The following is an 18,907-nucleotide window of genomic DNA, read 5'->3' as shown; positions in this document are numbered from 1 at the left end:
CAAGCATGCAGGTTTCCTCACGATGTTTTCCTTCACCGCTAAGACAACTAGTGATATTTATTTTATTTAGTTTAGAACCGCCCAAAGAATTACACAATCAAATTATAAAAGTTATTCCTTAAATTTCACAGCTCTCGTGTTACTCAATTTACGGGCAGTCACAGCGTGCACCGATAACAGTAGTTGTATAAAGAATATAAAAAATACCTGAGCTTATAAAATGTAAAGTTATTACAATGAAATGAATACCTACTAAGTTAAATTATCTAAAATAAAATTAATATATTTACAACCAGGGCCTAACACTATTATCATTCAAAATTCAAAATATTTTTATTCAATTAGACTTTTACAAGTTCTTTTGAATCGTCAAAAGCATCTACCACTGGTTCGGTTCATCCTCTACTGAGGTAGAAGTTCAAGTGATTTGAGCAACTTGAGTTTTTTAGCCAACTTACCGCAAAACAGATCCCATGGTCATGTCCTTGACTAAAAATTAATTTAATAACTTAAAAAAGTGCTCAAAACGAATATAAATATTGATGACTTCCTTGACGCAGAGGTAAGCGCTGTGGTCTTATAATTGGGAGGTCCCAGGTTCGATTCCCGGCAGGCGGTAGGGGTTTGAAATTTTATGATTTCTAAATTTTGGTCTGGTCTGGTGGGAGGCTTCGGCCGTGGCTAGTTACCATCCTACAAGCAAAGCCGTGCCGTTTAGTTTAAGCCCCCCCCCAAGTTAGCCAACTTCCATTATAATTCTAAATTCAAAATATTTTTATTCAATTAAACTTTTACAAGTGCTTTTGAATCGTCAAAATAATCTATCAATGGTTCGGAATGCTGTTCCTACCGAGAAGAACCAGCAAGAAACTCGGCGGTTGCTCTTTTCAAGTATTCAATTTATAATATGCCAATTTAGACTGCATTGTCACTTACCAAGTATCGCAGTCAAAGGCTAACTTGTATTAGAATTTTACTAGTGTAAAGTAAATCCACATATTCATGCAATAATACTTATTCCCCGCACCGCAAATCCTTCACAGATGTGTCACAGCCCGTTCCCCCGACATTCAGTACGTGCGTTTGACAGTATTGAAATATCGAGGAGTTTGGGCACTGTTGCCAACCGATCGCGCGCCGTCCAATGTAGGCGATGCGATTTGTGGTCGCTTTATGTACACTGAATCGTTTTGGGTTTATAAGGCTTACACACACACACTAACCGTACCTATTATTAATGCGAAAGTGTGGCTCAACGTCGAGTAAGCGATGCAGGACCTCCCACTGCTTAAGAAGGAGGGAAAGCAAGCTAGACACACCACCAACACGCCACACCACACAAATTTTCTAGATCACAACGTAAGTTTCCAAACCAAACCCCCCCCCCCCCCCCCCATTACCCCATTTAATAAGCAAAGAAATTTTGACTAAACGACATCAAACGAACCCTTAAAAAGTTTAAAAAGTTGAATTGGTTACTACGCCTCGCTTTCCCAAATTATAGTTACTTTTCAACTAAAATTCGGCCATACATTATCGTCACATTTAACCTTTTAAAAACTATGGCGATAAAAAAGAATTATTTCTTACAAGTTCACCCATAAAATTGCAAGCCTGTAATTGGCTGACGATTCGCCGAAAATTTATGAGGCGTTCGGCGTTTTCGGCGAAACTCGGACGTATTCGGCAATCTCGATATGGGAAGTTTGGCGCCTTTTGAAATTTATTGCCTCCAATTGTCTTAAGAGGTTTTCTTGTGTTGCTGCAAACTCTTTAGTAAAACATTTTTGTGACAAATTATTGCACAAGTGTAAATTAAAAATTTATAACACCCCCGACAAGTGAAGGTTACAGTAACTAGAAAAGAGCTGATAACTTTCAAACGGCTGAACCGATTTTCTGGGATTATAGCAAAGAACACTCTCGATCAAGCTACCTTTCAAACAAAAACTACATTAAAATCGGTTCATTAGTTGAGGAGCTACGATGCCACAGACAGATACACGTCAGACTTATGACACCCTTCTTTTTGGGTCGGGGGTTAAAAATGATGATTTTCCGCATATATTTTCATGGTCTAGGGCCGAATTTCAATCGTCAAATAATCTGAGGAATAAATTTGAGGGTCAGACAGTTTTCGTATAAGAAATTTACGTCTTTATTAGGGTTCCGTACCTCAAAAGGAAAAACGGAACCCTTATAGGATCACTTTGTTGTATGTCTGTCCGTCGTGTTTGTCAAGAAACCTATAGGGTACTTCCCGTAGACCTAGAATCATGAAATTTGGCAGGTCTTATAGCACAGGAATAAATCTGAAAATCCCGAATTTGTGGTTACATCGTGTGGTTTTTTTTTTTCAGATAAAAGTTATTTGACGATTGAAAATGTCATAATCCTATCCATAAGTCCATATTTAAAACACAAAAATGTTTCTAGATGTCCGTTATAGACTTTGAAACTATCCAATTCATATGCCCCAAAGCGGTTTCATTAGAAAGGCAATAATGCGAATATGGTTTTAGACAGTTTTCCCTGTGTTGGGCGGATAAAAATTCCCGGTTTAATAAAAATTGGGCGGTTCCCTGTGTTAGGATAAAATTCAAATTTATTGAAGGATTTTTACGTTTCATTATTATTATAACGACTTCTAAAGCTAATGCTCATAAATCTGGAAAACGTAATACTACTTAATTTTTCACTTGACATCTTAATTTTGATGAGAAGGAGAAAAAACATAATTTAATTCTAAAAAGTTACTTAGCTACCTATCTAATTGGACTTTATTCCATTTGCAGAAACTTTTAAGTAACGAATTATAATTACTTTCGTTTTTAGTTTATTACATTTACCCAGTAATAAAAATATTTGTTACATTTTGGATATTAATATTTTCAAAAAACTGAATAGAGTGTTCTCAGAGTAATAAGGCTGTACGTAGATATTGTTAACTTTCTAATTTTTCCCTGAGTTTTGCTGGTTTAGGTATACATAACAGGGATCTAATAATAAACATTTTTATGTAGTTAATGAATTTTTTAAAATTTTATATTAATTAAGTACATATTATTTAATGTTAAGCCTTTATCATACACCTATATTTAGACAGTTTATATGTGGTGAGTTTTATTCTATAGGCTATCACTGTTAATAGTGATAGTGGTTCGGAGTTCGGTTTCCTGTGGATATGTTCCTATTTGGGGATATTGGGGATATCGGGATCAAACCCCAATATCCCTGAATAGGATACACACCTTTTTCTAAGGTATGTGCGTTTTAAGCAATTAATTAACTCGCTTTAACCGTAAGAAAATACTGTGTAGAAATCTGCTTGCCTGATTTGTCCATAATGTTCTCAAAGGTGTGTGAAACCTATCAATCTGTATTTTGTCAGCTTGGTGAACTAAGTCCTTCTCATTCTGAAAGACTGTACTCAGTAGTGAGCCGGCGATGAGTTAGACATGATGACTTAAAATCTAACATAACTCTATCTGCGACTTAAATGTGTCGTGCCCATCGATGTATAAGGATATGTCATTCCCATATAAATCCGTTTACAAAAATGAGCCTATAAAAAAATAAATATTACGTCATTGAACTCGTCAGTGAATTTGACGCGAGCGTCAACTCTCTATTATTAAAAAGAACAAGGATGGAATGGAGCTGTTTTGTGCAATATTTCGTCAATTTTTTTTGCGTTAAAAATATTATTAGTGCAGATATGAGCATGTAATGAATCTAACAAAGAATTTTCACAAATAATATGTAATAATATAACCATATAATATAAACCATAACCAAAAAAACTTCTGTAGTACGGAACCCTCGGTGCGTGCACTTGACCAGTTTTTTTAATCATTTCTATTGCCATAATTGAATCACTTAAATTAAAATAAAACAAAATTTAAAAATATAATGTATTTATTTATAGGTATTACAGAAGTAAAAATACACATACATAAACATACATAGTTAAATACATAAAAAAATACATATAAGCATGTATACACTCAAACATACATATATAGTTTTCGCGACTTGCAACATCCGCATCCGCGTGACTATACATTGATTATTATTATTGTAGATGCAGATGTGGATGCCCAAATCAATGCGTAACCTTCACAATTGCGGGTGAGGATGCGAATATCGGAAACATCGCTAGTCTACTAGTACAAATATACATACATAGTAAAACAGTTAATTATATACAAACATACGTAGTTAAATACTTACAAACATACAATCATAGTTAAATATATTCATGATCATAAGTAGTCTGTCATACGCGAATAAAAAGTTTTACTTCAAAAAAAATAACACGACTCCATTCTTTCTGTATTCCAATTTTACGATATTTTTGCGGCAAATATTTAATCATAGCAAAATTAAAAATATACCCAGCTTATACGTTAAATTAAATGAGAAAACGATATACTTACGAGTGAAATGTTATTCCATCTTTTTTTTGATGGATTTCCGTACGGTTTTTGCAAGATTTGACCGCACATGACGGCATTTTCGACAGTCAAAAACACGTGCGATACGATAAAGCGTGTGCGGCCGACTGATGCGTGATAAAGAGACTTTTGCCAATTCTCTTTAACTTGTGAGCGCATTTTTCTTCTTCTAAGGGCCTATCCATATACATCGATGGTCGTGCCAATGAAATGCAAGCTAGCAATATTATTATTTTATCATTACCTACTTTTATGTCAGGAAAAAAGTAATAGGACATTTCTAAACAACGAGACTATAATTTGCATTGAAAAAATCCGTTACAGTATAACATTATCTCTTAGATTAGTGTCGAACAAAATGCAAATTGAATATCACCCGATAAACGGGGCTGAACTGGAAATGTATTACAAATGTAATTGTGAAAGGTTTAACAATATTACCGCTGTAATCTGTAATCCTCCAGGCCCGGGCCGGACCAGGGAAGAGGTCGACTGACCTTAGTTTATTTAATTTATCCCGGAAATCCCCGTTGTAAACTGTTTGGGATTATGCTGAATTGTTTATATTAACTTTAGTAAGGATATTGGTACTAATTCGGATGGACACAAAACAAGCACTGAAGTAAATGGGGAGGCTTCGGCCGTGGCTAGTCACCCTACCGGCAAAGCCGTGCCGCAAAGCGATTTAGCGTTCCGGTACGATGCTGTGTAGAAACCAAAGGAGTATGGGTTTAATGAAAAACTTTCTTTCATAATCCTTCCAGGTTAGCTCGCTTCCATCTTAGACTGCATCATCACTTACCACCGGGTGAGAGTGCAGTCAAGCACTGAAATCATTAAATATTGAGGTGATAATAAGGTGACCCGCCTGCTCGTTTGCTCGATTTTTATTAAAAAAAATATAAGATATTCCTCAAAAGAAAAAGTAAGAACAACTTTATTGGCTTTTAAGTGATATTATTCGCCTACCACATTAATATCGCCTCAAATTGGATACAATTTCGAGGCCACTTTGCGTTGATAAATCTCCGAACTTAGGAATTCTCTTTGGTATGTCCAAACTCATGATTTATGAACAGAAGTCACGCGTTTTATACAATTTATACGAAAACATAACAGTTTTAACCATTGAGTTATCCACCATAGAGGCATAGACCTCATACATTAGATATACGAAATTCTCTTTATTATACACACTCAAAGACAGAAACAATTTTTTTTATCTTCTATGTATACACCACGGAACAGAAAAAACAGTGGAAGTGCTAAGTAGGCGTGGCACGCGTGCCACAATTAAGAGTCGTTACGCTAAACTGATCCCAGTCGCGTTCTAACATCGCGTAGAGTTGGTAGTCTCGCGACAAATTCATATTGCCCTAGCAATGCCGTACTGTTCCGTTTTGGAGTGTAAAAATGATAGTAGGACAAAAAATCTTAAAAATGGAGGTATTTCGTATCATCGGTAAGTAGGATTTTCATTGTTTTCTAATAAATCTTAATTTATTTCAATTTACTAATATTTAATAGAACGGTTAGTCAAAATCAACCTTAAGCCATTAAGATAAAGTTTATTTTGGATTGATTCTATTCAATAGCGCTCCTTCGCTACTCAAGTAGTGATGTGGCCAAGTCGAATATTGAATTTATCGATTATATCGGTACAAGGAAATAAATAGTAACGTAATAATTATAATTTATTAATGAGTGAGACGTTGCATTGATCACTAAATAGACATCAGTAGTTCCTTTAACCTTCATTTTAAATATTTTTAGGTTTCCCAAAGATGCAAGCATCAAAGAGAAATGGATAGATGCAACGAGTAGAGTTAATTGGATACCAACCGAACTGTTCGTCAGCTGTTGAAAGGATAAACAGAAGTAGTATGTCTCAAGATATGTCACAATACGATCAAATTGAGGACGATTCAGAAATTGAAGAACTAGGAGGGCACTTTTCTGATTTCAGTAATAAAGCAATAGGCCATATTGCTGGTTACATTGCCCGAATGTTAATGAAAAAAATAAACTGTGATGTCTGTGTTGACGCATTAGTGACACATCATTTTCAACCAGAGATTTTCGAAAAGAAGTAGCGATAACTCAAATAATGCGAAAGTTCATAGGAACTCTTTTATTTAACGATATTGCCTCCCATCAAATTGGCGAATTTCTTGCGTCCAATCACGTTACCGATTTGATGAAGGCAATAGTCGAAAAAATTTATATAAATGTTCCCATACATCATTTATTAAAATTAAAAATAAGACTTTCGAAACGCCAGTTTCTTAACAAATATGTTTTATTTCAAGGGCAATAAATAAAATTTTACTATTTTCATACGTTGCAGTATTTATAGTGCATACTTGTAAAAGGCATGCACACGTACCAGCACTTTTATTCAATTTTATATTTACCTTTTTCTAATTTTATTTTAGCGAATGAACAAAATAACGCGTATCTATCGATATCGATAGATAATTCAATGAGCTACGTGGTGCGGCCTTGGCTGAGTAGCATTAGAAATCGACCGATCACGAAAATGTCAACCATATGTTTAACGCAATTAAGTTTATAATTGCTACCACTTAGAATACCGCCATCTATGGTCAAGTAGGGGAATTAACTGGACAATCGAATCTAGTGTGACTATAGCTCGTAAGTACGTTCTTCCGCTAAAGCAAAATAAATCTTATTTCTAAAACGTCAGGGTTTGTTTCCAAATCTGTGACGTAGGCTAGTTTTGACTAAACTTAAAACGACAAATCAAACGGTTTGTTTCTTTGTAGTGCAATATATGTTTATCGGTATATTTGTATGAGTTTGGCGACAGCGGTTCCTATAGTAATTTTGGTGCATTGCACTTCCACTGTTTTTTCTGTTCCGTGGTATACACGGTGAAAATTTAGTGGTTTTGGAGCCGTGGCGAAGTGAATTGCCTCAAGCAGTACTATCCATTTCAACCATTCATATTAACCCTAGTATTAAAATAAAAAAAATTGGATCGAGAAATTATTGTTTGGGAAAATTCGCGAACCAGTAGTAGTAGGTCGCTTTGTCTCGGAGTGGCGCGGGCGCTTGCACTCGGAACGGCGCGGGCACTTGCACCGAGAGCGGCGCGGGCCCCGGCACTCAGAGCGGCGCGGGCACCTGCACTCAGAGCGCATGCGTATTCGCCGCCTACTACTAATGTTTCTCACAGATTCGAGTTTGTGTCGAAATATTTTTTATCAAATAATTAAAGTGCTTAGTTTTCCAAAACAAACAATTTTAGTTGATAGTATTGCTTAAGGGTAGTTCATATAGCCCTGGCTCTAAAACCACTAAATTTTCACCGTGTATATATAAAAGCCTATGTCCTGACTGACTGCTTGATTGCCTGATTGATTGAAATATCAACGCACAGCCTACTTTGCTGGGATTAGAACTTTATAATTTTAACTAGAAAATCACTTAGAATTTTTTTTTGGCAACTCTAAGTGTGTTAAATAGAGATGAAAGTTTGTATGAAAGTCCGTCATTTTTCAATTTATATGCAAAATTAATATTTGAGCTTAAGATTTAAAAAAATACATATATATTAAAATTTCTAGAAATTCGAGGGGTGAAATAAGGGATGAAATTTTGAATGAAAATCCGTCATTTTTCTAGTTAAAAATTGGTATTTCAGCTTTCTGTCTTTCGGTCTGTTTTTTTTAGCACATATGAATAAAAAATATTAATGATTGGTCTAAATATTATTCATTAGTGTAAAACATGTAGTATGCAGTGTTGACAATATAATGTAGTTTCGTTCATAGCGATATAGTGTTTATACACATTTATTCCTATTCAAGAGTGAATAGGCAACTTCTAGGCAAGCGCGCTCCATCTTAGGCTGCATCATCACTTGCTAGCAAGTTTGACTGCAGCCAAGCGCTAGTCTATATAATTTAAAAAAAAAAAATTCAACACATAACAAAATTTGAGTGACTTACTTCGATTGCACATTTAGGAAAATAACATTTCCTGATAATTTTTATGGTAACTTAAAAGTAGTGGTATACAAATGTCACCGCCTCTAGAATATGGTAGCTCCATAATGATTTCGCCTGTATTTTGCTGTGTTTATGTACCATTAAGTTAAAACGACTGAAGTTCGGCCTGAGGGCGATAAAACTTGTAATCTTCTGCTAATGTAGTGACAGAAACAAAATTTTAAACATTCGTTCGTGGCGTTGCGGAACGACACGTTTTAGGTAGCGTTGACAGAAAAGTATATCCCACGAAAAACATATCAACATATCAATGAAAGAGGAAAAAAAACCGGCCAAGTGCGAGTCAGACTCGCGCACCGAGGGTTCCGTACTCGGGTAATTTTTCCGACATTTTACACGATTAATCAAAAACTATTACGCATAAAAATAAATAAAAACCTGTTTTAGAATATACATATATCCGTCCGTCCGTCCGTCCATCCGTCGTGTCTGTCAAGAAAACCTATAGGGTACTTCCCGTTGACCTAGAATCATATTTGGTAGATAGGTAGCGCTTATAGCACAAGTAAAGGATTAAATCCGAAAACCGTGAATATTTAGTTACACCATTGAAAAATAAAATGTGTTTAAATTTTCAAAGTAAAATAACTATACCTGCCAAGTGGGGTATCATATGAAAGGCCTTTACTTTACATTCTAAAACAGATTTTTATTTATTTTTACGCATTATAGTTTTTGATTTATCGTGCAAAATGTCGAAAAAATACCCGAGTACGGAATCCTCGGTGCGCGAGCCTGACTCGCACTTAGCCGGTTTATTTTTATTTTGTTTTAGAATACATCATTTTTGCAGACCCTACATGCCTAAGATACAAGTTAACATCTCCGATAAATAGCAAGATGTTATGATTGATACGAGTTGTTTGAAAGTTTTGTTGCGAGCGATACAGATTTTTCAAGTCATTAGTATTAAAAAATAGATTTTATCCATCCTATATGACAATTTTATCGATTTCCTGCGTTTTATAGCTAGATCAGTAGTGACTATAAAGCTCATTTTTGGGGTTCCGTACTCAAAAGGAAAAACAGAACCCTAATAGGATCACTTTGTTGTCTGTGTGTGTGTCCGTCCATCCGTCCGTCGCGTCTGTCAAGAATACCTATAGGGTACTTCCCTTTGATCTAGAATTATGAAATTTGATAGGTAGGTAGATCTTATAGCACAAGTAAAGGAATAAATCTGAAAACCGTGAACTTGTCGTAACATCATTAAAAAAAATTTCATTATGTTCCAATTTTCAAAGTAAGATAAGTTCTACATATATCAAGTGGCATATGAAAGGGCTTTACCTGTTTATTCTAAAACAGATTTTTATTTATTTTTATGAATTATCTTGCATAGTTGCAAGTTTTTGATTTATCGTGCATATTTTTAATTTTTTTATTTATTTATTGATTTTTATTTTACCGTCCATACGTAATACTACTTATATGGAGTCCATTGATATTTTTATAGTATCATGCGCTATTATTAACTTGTAAGAGACGTGCCTTGGGTGCTAAGGCAAGGCTTAGCTGCAACTTGGCTCTCTGGCGGCTTAATCTAACTCGTGAGAGATTTTCTGCTACTGCCCGTGTTTGAAAAGTTAAATGGTGTTTTGACTACATAGTTACCATCCATACTTCCATAGCAATATATAGTACATGCGAAAGTGTCTGTCTGTCTGCTAGCTTTTCTTGGCCCAACAGTTTAACCGATTTCGATGGGTACAGAGTTAGCTTACATTCCGGGGAAGGACATAGGTTACTTTTTATCCCGGAAAATCAAAGAGTTCCCACGGGATTCTTAAAGGCCCATCCGTTTGACCGATTTATATGAAACTAGATAATAATGAGGATGGTTCCTAAAAACGCGGTCTTAAAAATTCACATACAAATCTTTGAGCCCCTGTAATTTTAAAACTACATATTTTTAGAAAAATCTAAAACACCACAGGCACCGATATCAGTTTCTAGAATATGTCTGCAAAATTTCATGGACTTTGGTTGCTTAATATTCAAATGAAATTGGAACTACGATTGTATGGAGTAAGTGACGGAGAGAGCCCTGTTAAATCCAGTGGCTCCCTGTCACTCATTTGAAGTCGCCTGTCAACGTAGTCGGGGTTTTCCAACGCTGCGTTTTCCAATGCGAGGTCACCAATTTATCACATTGGGACCCCAACGTATATCAGTTTTTCGAAATATGTTCCTGCCCATTGCCACTGCAGCTCCACAACCCGTAACAATAAAAAGAACAAGTGTAAATTAAAAATTTATAACACCCCCGACAAAGTATTTGAGTTTTCCAAAACATCATTTTCAAATAAATAATTTTGTATCTAGGCAACGTCCATCTTGACAGCTTGACATTTGTCAATTGACATAATATTATGAACCTAACGGTTATCTAACCTTCTTTTCTACAAGAAAACTAGAAAAGAGCTGATAACTCTTAAACGGCTGAACCAATTTTTTTGGATTATAGCTAAGAACACTCTCGATCAAGCCACCTTTCAAACAAAAAAAAGTAAATTAAAATCGGTTCATTCGTTTAGGCGCTACGATGCCACAGATAGATACACAGATACACAGACACACAGATAAACACGTCAAACTTATGACTCCCCTCTTTTTGGGTCGGGGGTTAAAAATAAAACCGACTTCAAAAACCACAAACACTAAAAAGTAAAAAATAAGTTTTGTTTAGCTACACGTGTAATGTACCTAGGTATGAAGTCGAGCGAGCATACTAAAACAAAATTAGATATCCAAGAGTGAAGCTCGCTCGACTTCGTACCTATAGGTACCTATACCCACTGTACTATTGAAAAGAGCAACCGCCGAGTTTCTTGCTGGTTCTTCTCGGTAGGAAAGGCATTCCGAACCAGTGGTAGATGCTTTTGACGATTCAAAAGAACTTGTAAAAGTCTAATTGAATAAAATATTTTGAATTTGAATTTGAATTTGAATTTGAACTATAATATGCTATGCCCAGTTAAAACCCTACTGTTTACTACTGTTACTTTCCTTTTTAGGAAGTCGGTTAAAAAGTGCAACTCTCAGTAAATAGTAACATTCCACACAGTCAATTGCAATGCAACTTGCGGTGTAACTATTAGTTGCATAATCCTAATATCACTTGTCACATGTGTCACGCGCACCACCAAACAAGGTTATGATATTATTGTAATTCACAAGCTGACAGCGATTTCATTATTTTTAGGGGTCCGTATTAGGCAAGTGGTCTGTGGGTCCGTACCTCAAAAGGAAAAACGGATTAGGTACAGAGTCAGCTTACATCCCGAGAAAGGACATAGGTTACTTTTATCCCGGAAAATCAAAGAGTTCCCACGGGATTCTTAAAGACCCATCCGTTTAAACGAATTAATAGGAAAATCGGTTCAGAGGTAGCTTGAATCGCGTAAACTGACTGACAACTTTTTATCCCGGAAAATTAGAAAGTAGGTATCCACGGGATTAAAAAAAACCTAAATCCACGCGGACGAAGTCGTGGGCATCATCTAGTTATTGTATAGTTTACTATGTTTTCTTTGGAATTCTCCCATCAGTCTGTTAGCTATAAAGTTTTATCTTAGAACTATACTTTAAAAATTAACAACACCACAAAACAACAAGCAATATCGACAATTTAGTCACGCTCCTTTAAACGAAATTCGTTTTATGTTTACTCCGAACCGCTGCAGCATAATACTTTAACCACCCACCATTCTACCAGGCTGTTAACACAGCAGAGATTTTATTCTAAGAAAAAGTGTAATCCTGCTTCCACAGAATTTTCTTGTTGATTCTGGAAATAGAATTTTACGCGAAATAGCTTAACAGGGCTCTCTCCGACACTCGTTTCATACAATCGTAGTTCCAATTTCATTTAAATATTAAGCAACCAAAGTCTATGACATTTTGCAGACATATTCTAGAAACTAATATCTGTGTCTGTGGTGTTTTAGATTTTTCGAAAAATATGTAGTTTTAAAATTACAGGGGATCAAAGATTTGTATGAAAAATTTTAAGATCGCGTAACTTTGAAACCGAATATTTTAACAGAAATCTGGAAAACCACAGACATAGATATTAGTTTCTAGAATATGTCTGCAAAATTTCATGGGCTTTGGTTGCTTAATATTCAAATGAAATTGGATAATGCAAATAACCATTTGCCTTATCTTGTAGTTTTAATGATTTAGTACTTTTCAAACCCGCATTGAGCTTTTCACGGCCCAACAGTTTAACCGATTCTGACGAAATTTGGTACAGGGTTAGCTTATATCCCGGGAACGACATTGGCTACATTTTATCCCGGAAAATCAAGAATTCCCACGGGATCTTTAAAAACTAAACTAAATCTAGCATCCTCTAGTGCCGAAATAAGCGTAAAACGCGCAGAAAAAACGCTAGTATGTAACCGCACTAACCACTCACCATTCTACAGGGTTGCAAGCGGAGATTTTATTCCAAGAAAACCGCGATCCTGTTATCAGAGAATTTTCTTGTTTATTCTGTAAAATAGGATTTTACGGGAAACTGCTTAAGAGGAGTTCATTCGTAGTGAACTCCTCACAAACGTAGTTTGGTTCTCATTTGAATTGATACTAACTAATTCAATGAAATTTTTAATTGTATATACTTTTATTTAAAAACACGTACAAAGCAAAACAAAAATATAGGCAGGTAAGCATGAGAAGTAATTTTTGTAATGCGTAAAAAATTAATTAATAGTGTAATTTGCCAGATTTCCGTTTAAATATTTAGTTTCAAAGTTACATGGTCTCGAAAGTTTACACACGAAGTTTTAAATTAAACCCGTGTAACTTTAAATCAGTTATTTTTTTACGGAAAGCTGGCAATCCACAGATATGGGATATTAATTAGTTCCTAGGACATATCTACAAAGTTTCATTGAGCTTGATTGATTAATATCTGAACGAGAATCTTACGTTTGTATGGAGCCAGTGTCAGAAAGAACCTCCGCTAAACGCAATTTCATTGGTTACGTAACTTTATCTCGGGCGAATTAGGCGATGTTCACTTTGCTTAATATGTTTGGATTGGTTTGATACAATTTGCGTCTTCCCTTTCATCCGAAAATTATAGGTAGGCTTTTACGTTTATTTACATTTACGCTTTTTTGATGATAATAATATCATCTTTGATTCTTTATTTTGAAACCCTGATTTATATTTGATTAACTGATGCCCGTGACTTCGTTCGCGTGGATTTAGGTTCTCGAAAATCCCGGAGTTCTGGGATTTCCCAGTATAAAAAGTAGCCATTGTTTCTATACCTACCCGTGCAAAAAATCACGTCGATTCGTTGCGCCAAATTGCAGCGTGATTGAAGAACAAACTCATAAACCAACGAATAAACACACTATATTATTTTATAATATTATTTTATAGTATTTATTTATAATAACATGAAGTAATGATTCGTTGGAGTGAATTCGCTGGCGTGAATATCATTAATTTTCTAGTCACTACCTACGTATATAAATTGATTACCTAAGCCTAATCATTATGTGAAAGTGTGTTTGCTATTGGTTTCACCTTCAATCACGCTATAACAGAGCAACTGATCGACGCCATTTCCTGTATGAAATTATTTAAAGATCTATAGAATGACATACGAGTACCTATAAGCTAATTGTTATCTTTGAAAAGAGCAACCACCGAATTTCTTGCTAGTTCTTCTCGGTAGGAAAGGCATTCCTAAGCAGTGGTAGATGAATTTGACGATTCAAAAGTATGTATTTGTAAAAGTTTAATTGAATAAAAAATATTTTATTTATTTATTTCTTTAAAAAAATCAAATCTTTCTAACGGGATTTTTGAAAAACCCATGCGGGAGAATTTGCGGAACATCTAGTTGAATTAAATATGTCTACAAGTGTAAATTAAAAATTTATAGCACCCCCGACAAGTGAAGGTTACAATAACTAGAAAAAAAGCTGATAACTTTCAAACGGCTGAACCGATTTTCTTGGATTATAGCTAAGAACACTCTCGATCAAGCCAAAAATCAATACAAACAAAAAAAACTAAATTAAAATCGGTTCCTTAGTTTAGGAGCTACGATGCCACAGATGCCACACATATACATACGTCAAACCTATAACACCCCTCTTTTTGGGTCGGGGGTTAAAAATATTATTTTAGATGAATGTAGATTAAGTTCGTTATCAATATTGTATTTTACTGTTAATTCCATAGGTATTCTACTATCGCTGACATTCAGTTAAAGCAGAAAAAATGCTTTTTTTGCTCTCACTGCATGGCTTCACAATAAATACTCAATTTTTTAAAGTTAACAGAGACAAAACGAATGCACCGTAGTTTTAAATAACGACAATCCACTTTTTAATTGGAGTGGACACGGGTAACGGTTGATATCCGGATATACCCGGATTAATATAGGTCAATGTTGGGATAATCGGTTTGAAATACCCGGTTATGTTTCAATATATCATTGTTTATTTCCTGTAACAACAAACAATTGGGTTTAAATGGGATATAGGTACATATTGAACATTTTTTAGGGTTCCGTACCTCAAAAGGAAAAAGGAACCCGTATAGGATCACTTTGTTGTCTGTCTGTCTGTCCGTCGTGTCTGTCAAGAAATCTATAGGGTACCTCTCGTTGACCTAGAATCATGAAATTTGGCAGTCTTATAGCACAAGTATACAGGAATAAATCTGAAAACCGCGAATTTGTTACATCATTTAAAAAAAAATGTGTTTCAATTTTCAAAGTAAGATAGCTATAGGTTATCATATGAAAGGGCTTTACATTCTAAAACAGATTTTTATTTATTTTTATAAATAATAGTTTTTGATTTATCGTGCAAAATGTTGGAATTACCCGAGTACGGAACCCTCAGTGCGCGAGTCTTACTCGCACTTGGCTGGTTTTTTGCCATTATTATGGATAAAACAGGGGGTCGAAATTTGTGTAGTCATCGCGAACGAAGTCGCGGGCATAAACTAGTACAATGTACAATCAATCAATTAGTCTGTTTGCGTCCACTGCTGGACATAGGCCTTCCCAAGAGCGCGCCACCACACTCGATCCTCCGCCTTCCTCATCCACCCACTTCCCGCTACCTTCTTAAGGTCGTCCGTCCAGCGGGTCGGAGGTCGTCCCACACTGCGCTTGCTGATACGCGGTCTCCTCTCCAGAACTCGTCTGCCCCAGCGGCCATCAGTTCTGCGGCAGACGTGGCCTGCCCACTGCCACTTCAGCTGGCTAATTCTTTGAGCTAAGTCAGTCACTCTGGTTTTCCTACAGATTTCCTCGTTACGAATTTTGTCCCTCAGAGAGATCCCCAACATAGCCCGCTCCATAACACGCTGAGTTCAAAGTACTATGTTACATGAAACTAATTCTATGTTTTCTTTATTCACAGATCATGCATCAGCGCTGGTCGGCAATACGGCACGACTCCGATGTCGCATAGACGGGAAGTCGTGTGGAGAGATGCACAGTATAAAGTGGTATAAGGCAGATACGCGAGTTTACGTGTATTCCGCCTCGAAGGATGCCGCCATCAACCGGCCTGAGGGCGATATGATGAACAGGTAATAATAGCATATAATAAAAAAAAAAATGTTGTTTAGGATAACACAGAATATAAGTTAAATATAAAATAGCTAGATAGAAAGTAGAACCTCGATAGCTCAACGGTTGAGGAGCGGACTGAATTCCGAAAGGTCCGCGGTTCAAACCCCACCCGTTACACTATTAACTGTCGTATCCATTCCTGGCACAAGCTTTACGCTTAATTGGAGGGGAAAGTGGAGTATTAGTCATGATTAGGATGGCTAACATTGTTTAAAAAAAAGTACTAATCAAACCTGACTAAATATTTCCCAAATATGCAATATGTAACTAGCACTAAGTATATTATATTCAATTAGACTTTTACAAGTTCTTTCGAATCTAATTAAATAAAAAAGTCTAATTGAATAAAAAACAAAACATTTTGAATTTGAATTTGAATTATAATATGTTACAGACATACATACTAAGATTTTAAGGTCAGTATTTGAACCTATATATAACCTTTCGGATATCAGTCCGTCCGTTTATTAGAAAACCTGATAGTCGATAGGATAAAATAATAATCCTATGAAGCACAGTATAAAATGGTATAGGGCAGATACTCGGGTTTACATGTCCTCTGTCTCAAAGGATGGAAGAATATGATATTATCCTTAATCATAATATTAAAAAAATGAATACTTTATTTTTAAATAAGAAGAATATTTTATAGTTTGCTCACATTCCCATGGGCAACCTCTCATCGGATTATAAGATTAAAGAAATAGGTATTGCATCTGTGTTTGCGACCTTACAAGTTATGGTTATGTAAATGATACAAGTGTAAATTAAAAATTTATAACACCCCCGACAAGTGAAGGTTACAGTAACTAGAAAAGAGCTGATAACTTTCAAGGGTGGAATCTCTAACGTAGTTAACTGACTAGTTAGCATAAAATTAGCAACGGGGGCCCAAATCACACTTCACACTTAATATTATAAAGGAGAAAGTTTGTATGTGTGTGTGTGTGTGTGTGTGTGTATGTTTGTTACTCCTTCACGCAAAAACTACTGGACGGATTGGGCTGAAATTTAGAATGGAGATATATTATACCCTGGATTAGTACATAGGCTACTTTTTATCCCGGAAAATCAAAGAGTTCCTATGGGAATTTTAAAAAAATCTACATCCACGCGAACGAAATCGCGGGCACCAGCTAGTTGGGTCATAAATGAGTGAATACTACCAATATAGTCGTATGGTTGTACATATTATATTATATTCGGTGATATAACATAGTAGGAGCGTGTAATTTCAGGTCAGGTAGTTGTGAATATTTGATGCGGCGAGCAGGTTTCAAGCGATACGGGGCCACTTATGAACTTGTAATACAAAGGGCGGCTCGGAACTATTTTGCTTTTGGAATTTTGGTTATTTAACTATTCACGGTGGAAGGTTTATCTTTTTAAACCGTTAAGATCGGTTCACATTGTTACAGTCTTTGGAACCATTTAACCCTTCCTAACGTTCCATGTATTCCTTCCTGTCAGTGAAGTCTTTCCTGCCAGGTACATTACAAGCGAAAACCAGTCAAATGCGAGTTAGACTCGCGCACCTCCCTGACGGAAGGGTATGCGTTAGGCATTTCCTGTGTATAAAAAAAAAAGGGTACTACCGTACTTCGGTATATTTTTTGACATTTTGCACGATAAATCAAAAATAGAAGACAGACAGGCAACAAAGGGATCCTATAAGGGTTCCGTCTTTCCTTTTGGGGACCGGAACCCTAAAAATAAGTTACAATCCGTAAAAAAAAATTTTGGAATGCCCCATCCTTTGATAGTAGGTACTACTTATGCATAGAGGTCATTGATTTTAATTGTGTCAGTCAGTCAGTCAGTTTCAATAGATATAGAATAAGAACGAGAGGAACACAAGAAGAAGAGAACAGCTTTATATATTTCTAGTTTTGGATTGTAAATGTCAGATGATAAACCAGCTTAAATAATGCTAACTTATTCGAAAATAAACCTTAGTTCAAAGTAATAGGAACGATTGTAAATGCTTATTTTATACCCTAAGTTGATGTTCGGTGTAAAACTAATAGAATTTGGAATGAGCACAGATATATAAACGACATAAATGTGATAGATAGGATAAATGTCAAGATCGGCAACTTTTGATTTAGTCTGGTGTCAATATTTGTCAACTAGTATAGAAAATAAAAGTGGTAATAAGCCTTGTACCTTTTTATCTTTGTAACATCTCCACTGTTTACCCAAATTCGCAATAAAGAAATTTGATTTGATTTGATTTGATTTGATTTGAAAACGTATTCGGAACGTCCAGGGTTTGATCCCGTGTATTCTTTAACTTTCAGAGTTCAGATCTGGACGCGTTTGGAACCCTCGTAGATTAGTATAACGTTTACTTAATTGATTATCACCCCTATATAGTCTTACTAATCTAACAATAATACAATAAATAGTAGGTATCTACTTTGAATACATGATTTTGGGTTTGAGTTTTGTTGGTAAGAAAGCAGTTACTCTATTGTTAAAGTAAATCTCTATGAGAACGTATTTCGAATAGCGTGTCTATTACGTGTGATAGCAATTAGTTATTAACGCTATGGCTGCTAAATGCCACGATTGAAAAGGGCGCTCTGTAATATTCAAGGTTTAGTACTGGAATAGCTTTGTTTCATGATCTAACTAATTATATTAATTACTAGCTGATGCCCGCAGCTTCGCCCGGGAGGAGGAGTTGGAATCCAAATTTTTTATGAAACAATGTCGCAAAGTTCCTCTATCGATTAAAAAAGAAATGACACAAATCGGTTCAGAAATCTCGGAGATTTCGGTGTACATAGGTAGAA

General features: G+C 35.6%; 1 protein-coding gene and 1 long non-coding RNA gene across 12 annotated transcripts in view; both read left to right on the top strand.

The window, feature by feature from the left end:
• Positions 1-18,907, top strand: part of LOC123878122 (hemicentin-1) — a 507,061-nt gene that overhangs the window by 258,793 nt on the left and 229,361 nt on the right. For all 11 annotated transcript variants that reach the window (XR_006798755.1, XR_006798757.1, XR_006798756.1 and 8 more), the window contains exon 3: positions 15,895-16,066. Coding sequence is in view for 8 of the 11 variants with exons in the window: in XM_045925206.1 (XP_045781162.1) it covers positions 15,895-16,066 (172 nt within the window). In the remaining 3 variants the exon portion in view is untranslated. The remainder of the gene's footprint in view (positions 1-15,894; positions 16,067-18,907) is intronic.
• Positions 5,694-7,282, top strand: LOC123878135. Its single transcript, XR_006798759.1, has 2 exons — positions 5,694-5,919; positions 6,231-7,282. It is a non-coding gene; the product is annotated as an uncharacterized LOC123878135 (long non-coding RNA).

Source organism: Maniola jurtina, chromosome 25 (genome assembly GCF_905333055.1).
Source record: "Maniola jurtina chromosome 25, ilManJurt1.1, whole genome shotgun sequence".
Lineage (NCBI taxonomy): Eukaryota > Metazoa > Arthropoda > Insecta > Lepidoptera > Nymphalidae > Maniola > Maniola jurtina.
The sequence above is the reverse complement of the archived record's forward strand: the minus strand, read 5'-3'. Positions and strand labels throughout refer to the sequence as shown.